Raw genomic sequence first — 13,707 nt, forward strand, 5'->3', positions numbered from 1 at the left:
ATTCACTGTTTATTGTGATACAAACTATTGGGCCAAGAATGGATTTAGACATTCAGTGTGGGATACTGTAAATGAAGATGTTAGTTAAAATTTGTCTATTATTAGATTACAAAATATAACATATGAAAGCATGTTAGCTAAAAGCTAATTTTGTAAAACATACCATCTACTTGATACTTGCAGACAAAACCCTCACGCAACCCATCAACAAACCGACACATCCCATCCAAGGTGATGCACAGTTTAACATATTTCCCAGCATGCCTAATAAATAAAAATTGTATAACACATTCCACACAGTCGCACAAGCCACCACAGACGAATATATCATCTTTATTTAGCATTTATTTTATACAGAAGTCTTCTTTTCTCTGACAATAATTGACACCTTCCACACTGCTTGTCAACTGCTTATTCTGTATTACTAAACTTGTAAAACAATATATTTACATGCAACTAACTACCAATTCAAGCATATGCAGTTATATCTATAATTCAATCTACAGTAACCATTGTTTGATATATTAAAAAGTATTTACGAATTAATGTGTATTTGTAGTTCCATAAAAAAGTTTTAATTGTTCAGTTCCTTATTGATGATGGTGATCTGCCTTGTCCATGTCTTTTGTGGGTTGAGATGCATCGTTCTTGAAAACATATGGGAAAAAAAACAACTTAAGTAAAAAAGAATGTGATCCCTAATACTTTTGTAAATGTATTTCTGGTCATTCAGCATTCAGGTCAGCAGCGTAAGGTAATGGTAAGGGAACTAAACTTATATCACAGATCGCAGGTTTGATTCCCAGCTGAGACTCTACTGTTGTGCCCTTGAGCAGGGTACATACCCTGAAATGCTTTACTACCTATCCAGCTGTAAAAATGGATGGTATATAAAAACATAAGCTGTACAATTCACTCTGAATAAAATTTCTGCTAAATGAAAGCAATGTGTTATATTCATGTTCGTGGCTACATTATTTAGACAGAACATGTACTCATTCTAAAGTGCTATCGTATAAGGCGTAATGGAGAATTTGAGCTGGCAAATGTGTGACAGAATAGTGTTTTCAGCAGTGTAGTATAAACAGGGCTTGTAACTCTGAGGTTGTAAGTTCAATTCCTGTTGGAAGGAACATGTGAGGCAGCTTGGTTGGCCAGTGCCTTGCCACACCTTCACAAAACCCCACGCTCAACCGTGTTGCCCCATGAGCCCTTTGTTTTGTCCATACTTGAAATCTAGAAAGTTACTCTGACCTTTTGATCTCCCGACATCAAAACTCTCTTACCACAGTGTCTTTAGTAGCACTGTCTCCTGACAGTCCCTCTTTTCTACACAGACACGAGAACCACCTCCTGTACTCCTTTCGCACCTACGCAACACAGGGACCAATTAGCAGTGTCCACAAACAATCCATATTTTAACACTTACCCCATGTTTAGCATTGTGTAAAAACCCTTTCATCAACCGCAAAATAAAGTCTCAATGCATGAGAGGGTCCAGTCACCTCTTTGTTCAGCAGACAGTGAACGATGAAGATGAAGGTGCCCTGCTGTGAGTTCAGGATGATGAAGAGGTATTTCAAGAAAGGGCTGCTCTGGAAAAATCCCAGGATCCAGGCGCACCCCAAAACAAAAAACTGGGCAACAATTTTGAAGATAATCAGTCTGAAAGAAAAACAATGACAGACAGATCTCAGATCTCTCTCAGTCTCCATATTCATAAGCTATTTATGCAGATGAAATAAAAAACAAACAAGAAGCAACCAGGAACTCATAACATATATTTGTACACCTACACTTCCATGAAGTTTCATGCATGCAGAGGCAGGAACACACACTCACCTGGTGTCTTTTGACTGGGAAACGTTACTCTTCATGTTGGCTAGTGTAGGCTGCAGGCTCCAGATGATCACACCAAATGAGACCAAGTTGAGCTGTTCAAATTACACACAGGAAACATATACTATACAGCAGCTCCTCAATCAACTGCAGAATTACATTTTTGTTTTAACAAGTAGCCACAGTCATATGTTATAAAAAAAACAAAAACAAAAAAAAAAAACATTTCATTGGTCTATCCTGCTGCTGGTACACATATACTTCATTACAAATCTCCAGGCTTGTCAGGTTGAACCAGTGTTTTTGAGTCACAAGTGTCAATTGCTTTTAGTGAGCTTTGCTGAAACATGGAACTAATTTATTAACATAGCCAGCCAATAAAGTAATGTTATCAATCTATTATTGTTACTGTCCAATTGTCTGCACTGGTATGCAATTTTATATAATTGTATTGTCTTTGCAGTTCTTTTACAGACACAAGTCATTTCTACAAGCCTATACAAACTATACAGTTCCAGACCATGAGCTCTGGCAAGTGACCTATATAATGCAATGTTTTTGGCTTACTAAAATAGTGTAAGACTAAATATTGTAAGTATTGAAGAGTAAACAGAACACCAAGTACTTACTGTGAGAATGGCAACGACTGGGCCAATAAAACTCCAATTGAAATTTTTTTCTTGTTTTAACCAGCAACTGAAATCAAAAGACAAATTTGGATCCTGATGACAGTGTCCCCATACTGTTTCCTGTGAACAGCTCTGAAGCCAGTTTACCTATAAGCTTGTTGGTACAATTGACTGTTTTCAAATGTATGATTGGGACTGCAGTCAACCAATCCCTGCTCAGAAATGGTAGCGAAAAACATCTGTCATTTTTTACATTAATTCATTCAAGTGGATGCAGCCAGCTGACTAAATGTTCTATTGTTTTACAGTTCATAACAACAGTCGCTAAGGGTTGGGAATTGTGGATATTTTGATAATGGTAAATTGTCATGCCCTTCCACCAGTTATGACCTGCATAAGCCACTAGAAATGATAATGGAACACATAAAAAAAAAGAATCTGGTCCCATTGTAGTTTTTCTGGCACAATCAGATGATCCTATCACAAAGAGGGGAAAACAACGTACGTGTCTTTGCTGCCATAACCGCCTGAAAACACTGCAGCAGACACTCCCACCACCACCATGGGAGCTCCGTAGCCAATCAGCAGGAGGTACAGTGGCCTCAGCCCCTCCTTCTGGATGACCTTTACTTTGGTCAGGCTTCTGACCAACAGGAACAGCTGCACAGTCTCCAGCAACATCCACACAAAGCCCGCCAGGAAGATGAAGTGCAGCAAGCCTGCAATGACTGCACACACCACCTGGGGGAGCCAGAGGAGACTAATCAAAACCATATGCTCACATATGTTAGCGGGTCTGTACACTAAACCCACCTTTGGGGCAACTAATCTGAAAGCATGTTTGTACAAACTACCAATTACTTAACACTGAAAGTAGGTGAACTACAGCCCAGCTACCCCATAAGAGAAGTATAGCTTATGAAACTAAAAAGTATTTCAAACTACTTTGTAAAAAATATTTTTAAAATAATCATTATCATGTTCCCCAGAGATGATGCATGCATGTGTAAAGCCTTCTTTTTTCACATAAGATTAACCATTATACAGCTTATTGTAGCAAACCAGCAACGTGTAGCCACTGTCTATTGACAGTTGGTAACTATAGTGGAACAGAGCATTTCTCACCAAACAGGATTAGAGGGAAAAGAGAGAGGGGAAGTGGTATTTGGACAAAAGGGTTTGTAAAAAAATATTTTAGGGCCAAAAGTTGTAGGTCAGTTCCTGTAGTTATCTACATCTCAAAATGACAAATGACAAAAAGTAATTACCTACTACAATCATGACACAATTTGAATGTAGTTGAACTACGAACAAACTGCTGCAAAATGTAATTAAACTATTAGTTTAACAACATGTACTGTGTACTACTCCCCAACACAGACAACATCATAGCTGTACACACATTATCACATTAATATTCAAGCCATCAGATCCATGAAAATAAAGTAACAAAGTAACATCTCATAGACACAAACACACTTGGTCAGTAGTATGCATTTGAATTCACACTTTCACACAATAATGTGTTTCCCTTGATCTCAGAGTTAATTCAGAAACAAATCTGTAGAATGGTGGAGTGTTTTTCTTGTTTGGGCTTGTTATGGATATCGTCTGTATGTATTTACAATTTGTACTTTGTTTCTTGATTAGCAGTTAAGTAGCACTAGTGGCTTATTAACAGTGCATCTTTACTCTCTCGTTAGCCAGGTCTGGCACTATTGCTTTTATTAATCCAGGAAATGCATTTTTGTTTCTCTTACATTGTAAGGTGCTCTGGATAAGTGCATCTGCTAAATGATTGTAATGTAATGTAAATCATTTTCTTCCAAAATAATTATTTGTATTGCAAACAATAGAATACACAGAATTTTAAATAATATGCAAGTAATACATTTAATTTCCATGGAAGCATAGCACCTCTGCACACACATACATATACACACACAAACAGAGACAACCATGCACACCACTTTGCCTCATACAACTGCAGGGAGGTTAGTTTATGTGTGGTTATTCACTTATGAATTACATGGAAAATTTGCATTCACATTTAACATAGAACATGCTAATCCAGAGTCACTTACATGCAAAAACATTTAGGCAATAAAGAGCTGATGCCAAATCATTAGGGTCACAAATGATAACAGCTGTTCACTCAGAACACAGGACCAGGGTGGAGAACCCCTACGGGTCCTGCGGTTCTCCAGGACCAGGGTGGAGAACCCCTACGGGTCCTGCGGTTCTCCAGGTCCAGGGTGGAGAACCCCTACGGGTCCTGCAGTTCCCCAGGTCCAGGGTGGAGAACCCCTACGGGTCCTGCAGTTCCCCAGGTCCAGGGTGGAGAACCCCTACGGGTCCTGCAGTTCCCCAGGACCAGGAATTTTTGGGAGAAAGTGTGGAGCGAGTATCCAGATTTTTCATTTGCTGAGTACAAGTGCCTTGTCTTTGAAATAATGCAATGAGTTAAAAACCTGATTTTTTTTTTTAACACAATAGTTATAGAATCAGAAGCAATATTAGCGGGGGTGTCGTGGGTGCGACACACCCATATGAGCTGCCATAGGGGGCCCCTGAATACCCACACTAGCCAAACGTAGATTCTCATAGCATGCCCATTATGTTCTTCAGATGTTCAGATAGGACGAAGGTGGGGGGGTGGGGTGGGGATTCTCATCATGCCTCACACTCATATGTATGACAGGCTAGCTCCACCCCTGCTCCAGATCCAACCACCTTTGTGAGCAGATAACTTTTTTGAAAATATTGAGGTAAAGAATATTTGACCCTTACCGCATTCTCAGTGCGAGACACGCCCACCAGGAAGAGCAGGTGACCCAAGAAGAGGCAGATGCTGAGGTGGAGACGGGCAGTGTTGTTGACCTTAGGGTTCCATGTGCACAGCAGGAATGTGAGGATGGCGAGGGCGAGGAAGGTCAGACCCACACACATACATAACAGGTCTACCATCTCCAGCAGAGGATCATCCTCTTCATTATTCTGTAGAGATACACAGAGCTTATCTCCGTCCAAGTATCTAGTCATGTGTTCATTCATGTCCTTAGTAGCACTGAGGCACACCCTACCTGTCCCCCCGTCTGCAGGAGGAGGGCGAAGGTGGAGAGGTGGGTACAGCTGCATACAGTGTGGTTCTCATTGGAGTAGGAGACCGTGCACCCGTCCTCTGACCAGTGCGTCTCAGTTCCATTTATCTTCCAGTACACACAGGTAACCAGGCCAGCCTGGAACGTCTCCTGATCAGGACAAGAAAAGGACACAGCACAGCAGTGTATCAGAGCACGGTGTGTGGGAGAGAGATAGAGGAAGATTTTGGTTCATGTGTGGCTAATTTACATTAGTGTTTTAGTGATGTTACACAAACATATACTTTCCAGTTTTACATATGGGTTGCATACTGTAGTTGATTTACATTAGTGCTTGAGTAATGAGTAATGAGGTAAGGCAGGTCTGGCACTTACATTGTATCATGAGTTTCTCTGGATAAGAGCATCCACTAAATTAATGTAATACAGTGAAACCTGTCAAAGGCAGCCACCCAGAGAAGTAATGAAAACTGGCTGTCATGTGCAGGTGACAGCCATACGAAGGTGACCCCTATGGCAGGTTTCTCTGTATTAGTGCATGAACAAAACCCCCTGCAATTTTCAAAGCTCTTTTCCCTCCGTCAACTTTTCAAATCACTTAGAATTTTCTGCAGTCTTGTCAGTGCCACTGGCTCACGAGCAGCCATTTTAAAACTGACACTACTTAACTTTCACAGAGTAAGAATATGACCACAATGACAGCAGCATACCCTTAAATACCAATCTACCATGGTTACTTAAAAAAGAACATAAGCAGATAAAGATAATGAAATTCACTGAAGCCAGCATGTGGAGACTCTTTAGCCTGCTAAATGTGTGTGTGCATGTGTGTGTGTGTGTCTGTGTGTGTGTGACTGAGTGAGTTAGTAAGTTCCAATCTAGGTCCATGAGGTGCTTCGCACCTCAAAAAAAAAAATAACCCGAACACACAAGAAGAAAAGGATAATGCAATTCACTGAAAGAAGTTGGCACATCCCTTACCGATTATCATTTTTTTCTTTCAAAGGCCATGTGTCAAAGATCAAAGGTCTTTGGACACTTTTCGGGAAAGTGCCAACCCCCTCAAGAAAAAAAACAAAGACAAATTGAGGCGTTTCTCAGAAACACCAAAAGGCTCCGTTTCATAAGCTGAAATGTGACTAGTGGCCTTTATGCATCAGCAAAGCTCCTGTGGGACTATACGAGCATGGCTGCCAGCTGCTTTGTGCAAGTGACCGTTGTCAGCAAGGTGAGGATTAATTGAAATATGTTTAATTTTCCAAACCCAGCAGTTTTAACCATTAACACCCTCATTTAACGTCCAGCACTCTGAATACTAAACACATGGACAACTGTTAAAACACCTGACTTACCCAACATGTCAAACATATTTATTTGAGTTAGTTTGGTAATTATTATCAAAGATATGAATTATCAATCAAATTGCTGAATTTGTTAATAGGCAGAGAAAACTGTTTGCGATCAACCTTCATCAAAATGTACAAATCACAACCAGATGAAAATGAAGAAATATATTAAGTTACAACAAATATTCACGCCTAATCTAAAGAGGAGATTCAACTACCTTAAGACAAATAACAATGGGTACAGACAGTCACACAAGAAATGAATGCAAGAATAAAACAAACCACAGCTTTTGTCCCAAAGTGATCCAAAGGGCAAAAACCAAAAGAGTGCAAGAACCAGAGATGAAACGCTGACCACCGCCAGACATAGATGCAGGACTCAGATGCCAACTTCCAACTGTTAAAAACTACTTCTTAAGTTTAACAAACCTTAAAGGGGAATTTCACTTTATAACACTTCTGGGGTCATTTTCACACCTACCCAGTCTTTTGTGTGCACCCCAGACAGTTTTTAGGTTGCTTGCTTCCATATTTAGATATTTGTAGATATTTGATACCCATGTAAGCAAACGCCACCCACCCACCCCATCCAATAGAAGCCCACTCAACATCAAACCCCATTTTAGGCTCATTGTAAACACACGTCCCTGCTTCTCATGACTATAATACAGAGAAAAGTGAAAGGGAATACCAAAAGGTAAACAACATGGACAGGTGGCCATCACACAAAGGTGACCACCAAAGCAGGTTTCACTGTATAAATCTAATGAGCAAAGATGCACATGTATTGCATTTGGGAGGAAGAACAAAACGTGATTTCTGATTTTCTCAAAGGTGGCTTGGAAGTGACTGAACACAACACCATGAAAGGCTTGCAATTAGTTCTCTCCTATACTGTGGCGGGCCCAGTCCTGTACCTTCTTGTGGTGCATAGTGAACTTGACAGGCTCAGGGAGCTCCTTGTGCCTCGTCTTAGGCAGTGTGGCAGTGATGATGTCAGAATACATCTCTGTGACATTTTCACTTTCGAAGAAACTGGAACTCATGAACGTCTCCATCCCATCAATTGACATCAGAACAGCAGAAGCGGATCCTGGGCCAGAGAGACACTGGTCATGTTCCATCACCATTTTCATCACCACAGGCAATTTTGTCATCATCAGCATTACCATCAAAATAAATCTGACATCATCATCATCACCTCAAATCATCAGCTCTTACCGTTGTTATTTTTAGCAACAGCTGCAAGATTGATAGTCATCATGTTTCCCATGGCAAGCATAGCAGGCGTCTCAGTATCCCCTTTAAGGCTTACTAAATTAATGTCTGTGAGATGACAATACAAACATCATCACCAAGCACAAGATAGGTTTACATCAATAAATGTAATCTATTTTGTTTTACAAGTTTGGCATCTGGTATTTTACTGTGTGGTTCATCCTACTGTGTGATATTCAACCCTGACCGTGTCAGTGCTAGCTGTTGTTGGCAGTAATCAGCTGGTTGTAGCATTGCTCAGATTAAGATGGATTCAGGTGGCAAGAATGTCTGTCTCATGGAATGGACACAAGTGGCATGACTGCAAATAAAGCTTCTTCAACAGTGACCAAGCAGCTCAGCTGGAGGACTGCATACGTAAAGGAAGTGGTGGTTGGCATTATACCCTTCAGATGAAACCGCCCTGGCACACATTCTCCCAAACATATGGAGGACTGGTCTGTGACTCAGAATCCAGACTGGGACAAAACCAGGTTTTAGATAACTAAACATGCTATGTAGGCACCCATTGACTCCTACCTATAGCTGGTGCTGTCACATTTGTCTGAATCACTTGTTTATCTTCCAGAGATGTGGGATCAACAAGGGCAGACACAAGCCCCTCTAAGATGTTCAGGACGACGTTGGCTATCTCTGAGTCGCCATCTTTTGGCTTCATGTTGGCTATGATGGCCAGGATCATGGTCACAATATCAGCCACTTTCTGTGGGAGTAAAAAAAAAAAACAGTTAATAGACAATAAATCATGGGAGAACTTAGTAGCAAGAGTATAAAGATCAACATATGCAGCATACTCCCAGTACACTTTGGCTCTTATACAGATGGATATTCCAGATTAAACTCCAGCATATTAAATGTTCAAGGTTCCACAAAACCACCTTGATCTTCTCCTTTCAGATGACACCAACATAAAATTATTGTTTTGACAATATTCTGACATATTGTCTGGTGTTGGGGGGAGAGGGCTGTGGCACAATTAAGATATAAAAACCCTATAACAACAACAAATATATTTCATGTATAAAATCTGAATCTTAGCTCCTAGTACAAACCTTCTCAGTCAGAACAAGATCAGGGTTGTCCTCCAAATCCTTGGTCATTTGGTCTAGGAAGTACATCTCAGGTGACTGTCCCTGTGAAGAAATAAGGTGAAATAGTGGCCTTCTGTATCTGCCACTATCCTTTACTGTCTGCTCCACAATCAGGTTTTCTTCAGAATCAGATACCAACTTACCTCTGGAAGAGTTAGAGAGGCAAGATATTCCTCTGTACCTAAAAAGGGAGATTATTGATAGATGAGAGGGAGAGAATCTAAATACTGAAAAAAGAGAAACTCAGAAGGCTTATGAACTCAAAAATGCTCACAATTCATTCCATCCACCACTTACTTTGGCACACAGTAGTCCCAGACACCCAGTTAACTCCAGTAGAGGAAATGTATCCATCCATGCAGAGGCAGTAGAAGCTTCCTACAGTGTTGTAGCAATCTGTCCTGGCGCCACATGGGTTTGGGGCACACTCATCCACATCTGCAAGACACAAGCCATATGCTCAATATCACACACTATCAGCTAACCTGTATCCATTCACAATTCTGACAGCTTTTGGGATGCTCTGACCTTCACAGGGATTTGAGGCTGCGGAGGCTGGCATAATTTTTTTAATGAACCCCTCGTAACAGATGCAGGTGTAACTCCCAGGAGTGTTGATGCAGTCAGCGTTGGGGAGACAGATGTCGGGGTAATATGCACACTCATCAATATCTGTGGATGATGGATGACAGGGATATGATGGTTATCCTCTGATATGAGATCACTTCAAACTATTTTCCCATTCACGTAACATAGATTTTAATTTTCTGTTTTACACATTTTCCAGTTACAGGAAAACATTCCAACTCTGATTAGGTACAGTATAAAGGCAGATTAATTATACAGTGCATTCGGAAAGTATTCAGACCCCTTCATTTTCCACATCTTGTTACGTTTCAGCCTTATTATAAAATATATTAAATTCATTTTTATTCTCAATTATCTATACACAATACCCCAAAATGACCAAGTGAAAACAGGTTTTTAGAAATTTTTTCAAATTTATTAAAAATAAAATACTGAAATATCACATTTACATAAGTATTCAGACCTTTTACTCAGTACTTTGTTGAGGCACCTTTGGCAGTGATTACAGCCTCTTGGATATGATGCTACAAGTTGATACACCTGGATTTGGAGTATTTCTCCCATTCTTCTCTGCAGAACCTCTCAAGCCCTGTCAGGTTGGATGGGGAACGTTTCTGCACAGCTATTTTCAGGTCTCTGCAGGGATGTTTGATCGGGTTCAAATCCGGGGTCTGGCTGGGCCACTCAAGGACATTCACAGACTTGTCCTGAAAGCACTCCTGCATTGTCTTGGCTGAGCGCTTAGGGTCGTTGTCCTGTTGGAAAGTGAACCTTCACCCCAGTCTGGCGCAGGTTTTCATCACGGATCCCTCTGTACTTTGTTCTGTCCATCTACTCCTCGATCCTGACTAGTCTCCCAGTTCCTGCTGCTGAAAAATATCCCCACAGCATGATGCTGCCACCACCATGCTTCACCGAAGGGATGGTATTGGTCAGGTGATGAGCGGTTCCTGGTTTCCTGCAAACATGATGCTTAGCATTGTGGCCAAAGAGTTCAATCTCGGCTTCATAGTTTGAGAGTCCTTTTGGTGCCTTTTGGTAAACTCCAAGTGGGCTGTCATGCACAGTTTACTGAGGAGTGGCTTCTGTCTGGCCATTCTACCATAAAGGCCTGATTGGTAGAGTGTAGCAGAGATGGTTGTCCTTCTGGAAGGTTCTCCTATTTCCACAGAGGAACTCTGGAGCTCTGTCAAAGTATTCATCGGGTTCTTAGTCACCTCCCTGACTAACGCCTTTCTCCCCCAATTGCTCAATTAGGCCAGGCGATCAGCTCTAGGAAGATTCCTGGTGGTTCCAAACTTCTTCCATTTAAGAATGATAGAGCCCACTGTGTTCTTCAATGCTACAGACATTTTTTGTACCCTTCACCAGATCCGTACCTCAACACAATCCTGTCTCAGAGGAATATGGACAATTCGTTCGACTTCATGGCCTGGTTTTTGCTCTGACATGCACTGTCAACTGTGGGACCTTATATAGACAAGTGTGTGCCTTTTCAAATCATGTCCAATCAATTTAATTTACCACAGGTGGACTTCAATCAAGTTGTAGAAACATCTCCAGTATGATCAATGGAAACAGGATGCACCTGAGCTCAATTTTAAATGTGATATTTCAGTTTTTTATTTTTAATACATTTGCCAAAATTTCTAAAAATCAGTTTTCACTTTGGCACTTTGGGGTATTGTGAGTAGATTGATGAGAATAAAAATCAATGTAATCAATTTTAGAATAATGCTGTAACGTAACAATGCGGAAAAAGTGAAGGGGTCTGAATACTTTCCAAAGGCACTTTACATCATTTATATTTAACATCCTGGTGTTCTGTCAGCTGTATTCTTTGTCAATGTGTCTTCATTACATTAAGGGCATTTAGAAGCCACTCTTATTCAGAGTGACTTACACAACTTCAATTTTGACAGGGTCTGAAAATGGTAGCTGGCTACCTGCCAAATTTGGGTAGATTATGGCAGTGTCAGGCAAATTTTACCCAATTTACACATGGTTGCGTAGAAATCAAGCTGCTGAAAAAATTCCAGAAACATACAAGAAAGTTCATGCCGTTACAGCAATCACAAGTATGGCTCCAGAATACAAGACTTCAGCTCCCACAACTCTACTCACCCACTTACACACACACACACACACACACACACACACACACACCCACCTTCGAGCTGAGCCCCCCCTGAACCCTATACCACACACACATACACACTCCCCTCCATGTTCTCTCACCTACCAACATTCAACACCCTGATCCCTCCCCTCTGCCTCCTCCTCCCCCTGTCTCTGCACTTTAATGACTCTCTTTTTGCACTACTGCCATGTTTACAATGCTATTTGCACAGCTCTATTACTTATTTACAATGCAAGTTAGTGAATATTTTTATCTTTGTTGATATTATTGTGTTTTTATCTGTAGTTATTTTATGACCCTATGTGCTACCGCCCCCCCCCCACCCCCACCCCCGCACCATTTGGTGAAGCTGCAACCCTCTTTTCGTTTGCATATGTGCCTGTACATTGTGTTAAAAATTTAACTGAAAATGAATTGAATTGTGTTCATTAGGCTACTCTGATTGGACGTGTCTGCAGTCTGGCCAAGGGGCCAGCTTTCGGTTCTCAACCTCAGCAACGAATGTAATGTCACTCCCTGCTATATGAGTTTCCCTATTGAACTCCATTCGTTTTTGAAAGCAAAAATAAATAAATACTTCCACCCAAATATTGATATTAACTCCATGCATTATATTAGGCAGAAAAATCACTTATTATTTTTCCAAGGTAAAATATTTTTGTCCTACCACACAGACAAAGATATTAATTTTTAATGTATTATTTATGTTAGCCTATGTCTGCACTATCCTCACTGTACACGCGATTAAGCATGTGACCAAGGACACAATTGAGCATGTCTGTTGAGCGAAAAAATTGTACTTCCTGGTTCTGATGTGCTACCCAGAGGTTTCTATTGGCGCCGCGGACTCTATATATTATATACCCTAAGACGAGGGGCCAGGCAGTGAAGCCCTTAGAATATGTAATATGCATAGACGGCAAAGTAAATAGAACTATAAAAAACATACGCAAAAACACAGGAAAGTCACAACAATAAAATGACAACACAGCCAACGATCAAGCCATAATAAAGCATCATAATTTGACTGAAAACATTGAGAACAGCAACAATAATGACTGCAGTCTTGAGCTGTAATTGGGTCTTGGCAGGACAGCATTTCCCATACCTATACAGCAAGAAGAGTTTTGCACTTCTTAGGGTTTCCTACAGAAATAACCACAATGACCACAGACTCTCAGCACTTAAGAACATTAACTTCTGTACCTTCTAACCTCATGCAAATAAACAGAATTCACAAACAAACTTCACATGTCCATACAATAAAGCCCCAAACTTGGGTGATTTTGCATTTTTTCTTCTTCCTGCAGATTGTATTATCTCAAATGCTCCAGTACTACAAATTATATTATAGATCCATTGAATGAGCATACTTTACTTACCATAACAGAAAGACTCTGGAGTTGGCAGGACATTCACAGGATACTCATATCCTAGAATGCAGACACAGCCTCCATAACTGGTACACTCCGCGTTTGGTCCACAGGAGGTTGAGGTACAGTTGCGGTGACCTGGGAACATGCCGCCACCACACAATCAGTAGTGAGTGACTGCCCTTGGGTTTTGTCAGTCATTTTGCCTATGTTATGAATAGTAGTATATTTCATCACATTAAATTACAATCACTTAGCAGAAGCCCTTATCCAGAGTGACACACAGTACTGGAGAACAGTGTTACACTCAGGAATACCAAAA

General features: G+C 40.7%; 1 protein-coding gene across 3 annotated transcripts in view; it reads right to left on the reverse strand.

Annotated features, from left to right (window-relative positions):
• Window positions 1-317: 317 nt before the first annotated feature.
• LOC135243493 (adhesion G protein-coupled receptor E3-like) overlaps window positions 318-13,707 on the reverse strand; it is a 21,909-nt gene continuing 8,519 nt past the window's right edge. For all 3 annotated transcript variants that reach the window (XM_064315370.1, XM_064315367.1, XM_064315369.1), the window contains 16 exons: window positions 13,395-13,523; window positions 9,813-9,956; window positions 9,582-9,722; window positions 9,428-9,465; window positions 9,246-9,326; window positions 8,713-8,896; window positions 8,137-8,241; window positions 7,833-8,008; window positions 5,552-5,719; window positions 5,259-5,465; window positions 2,974-3,209; window positions 2,469-2,535; window positions 1,843-1,934; window positions 1,506-1,665; window positions 1,287-1,370; window positions 318-647 (listed from right to left, as the gene is read on the reverse strand). In XM_064315370.1, the coding sequence (XP_064171440.1) occupies window positions 591-647; window positions 1,287-1,370; window positions 1,506-1,665; window positions 1,843-1,934; window positions 2,469-2,535; window positions 2,974-3,209; window positions 5,259-5,465; window positions 5,552-5,719; window positions 7,833-8,008; window positions 8,137-8,241; window positions 8,713-8,896; window positions 9,246-9,326; window positions 9,428-9,465; window positions 9,582-9,722; window positions 9,813-9,956; window positions 13,395-13,523 (2,069 nt within the window). In that variant the 3' untranslated portion in view covers window positions 318-590. The remainder of the gene's footprint in view (window positions 648-1,286; window positions 1,371-1,505; window positions 1,666-1,842; window positions 1,935-2,468; window positions 2,536-2,973; window positions 3,210-5,258; window positions 5,466-5,551; window positions 5,720-7,832; window positions 8,009-8,136; window positions 8,242-8,712; window positions 8,897-9,245; window positions 9,327-9,427; window positions 9,466-9,581; window positions 9,723-9,812; window positions 9,957-13,394; window positions 13,524-13,707) is intronic.

Source organism: Anguilla rostrata, chromosome 17 (genome assembly GCF_018555375.3).
Source record: "Anguilla rostrata isolate EN2019 chromosome 17, ASM1855537v3, whole genome shotgun sequence".
NCBI lineage: Eukaryota > Metazoa > Chordata > Actinopteri > Anguilliformes > Anguillidae > Anguilla > Anguilla rostrata.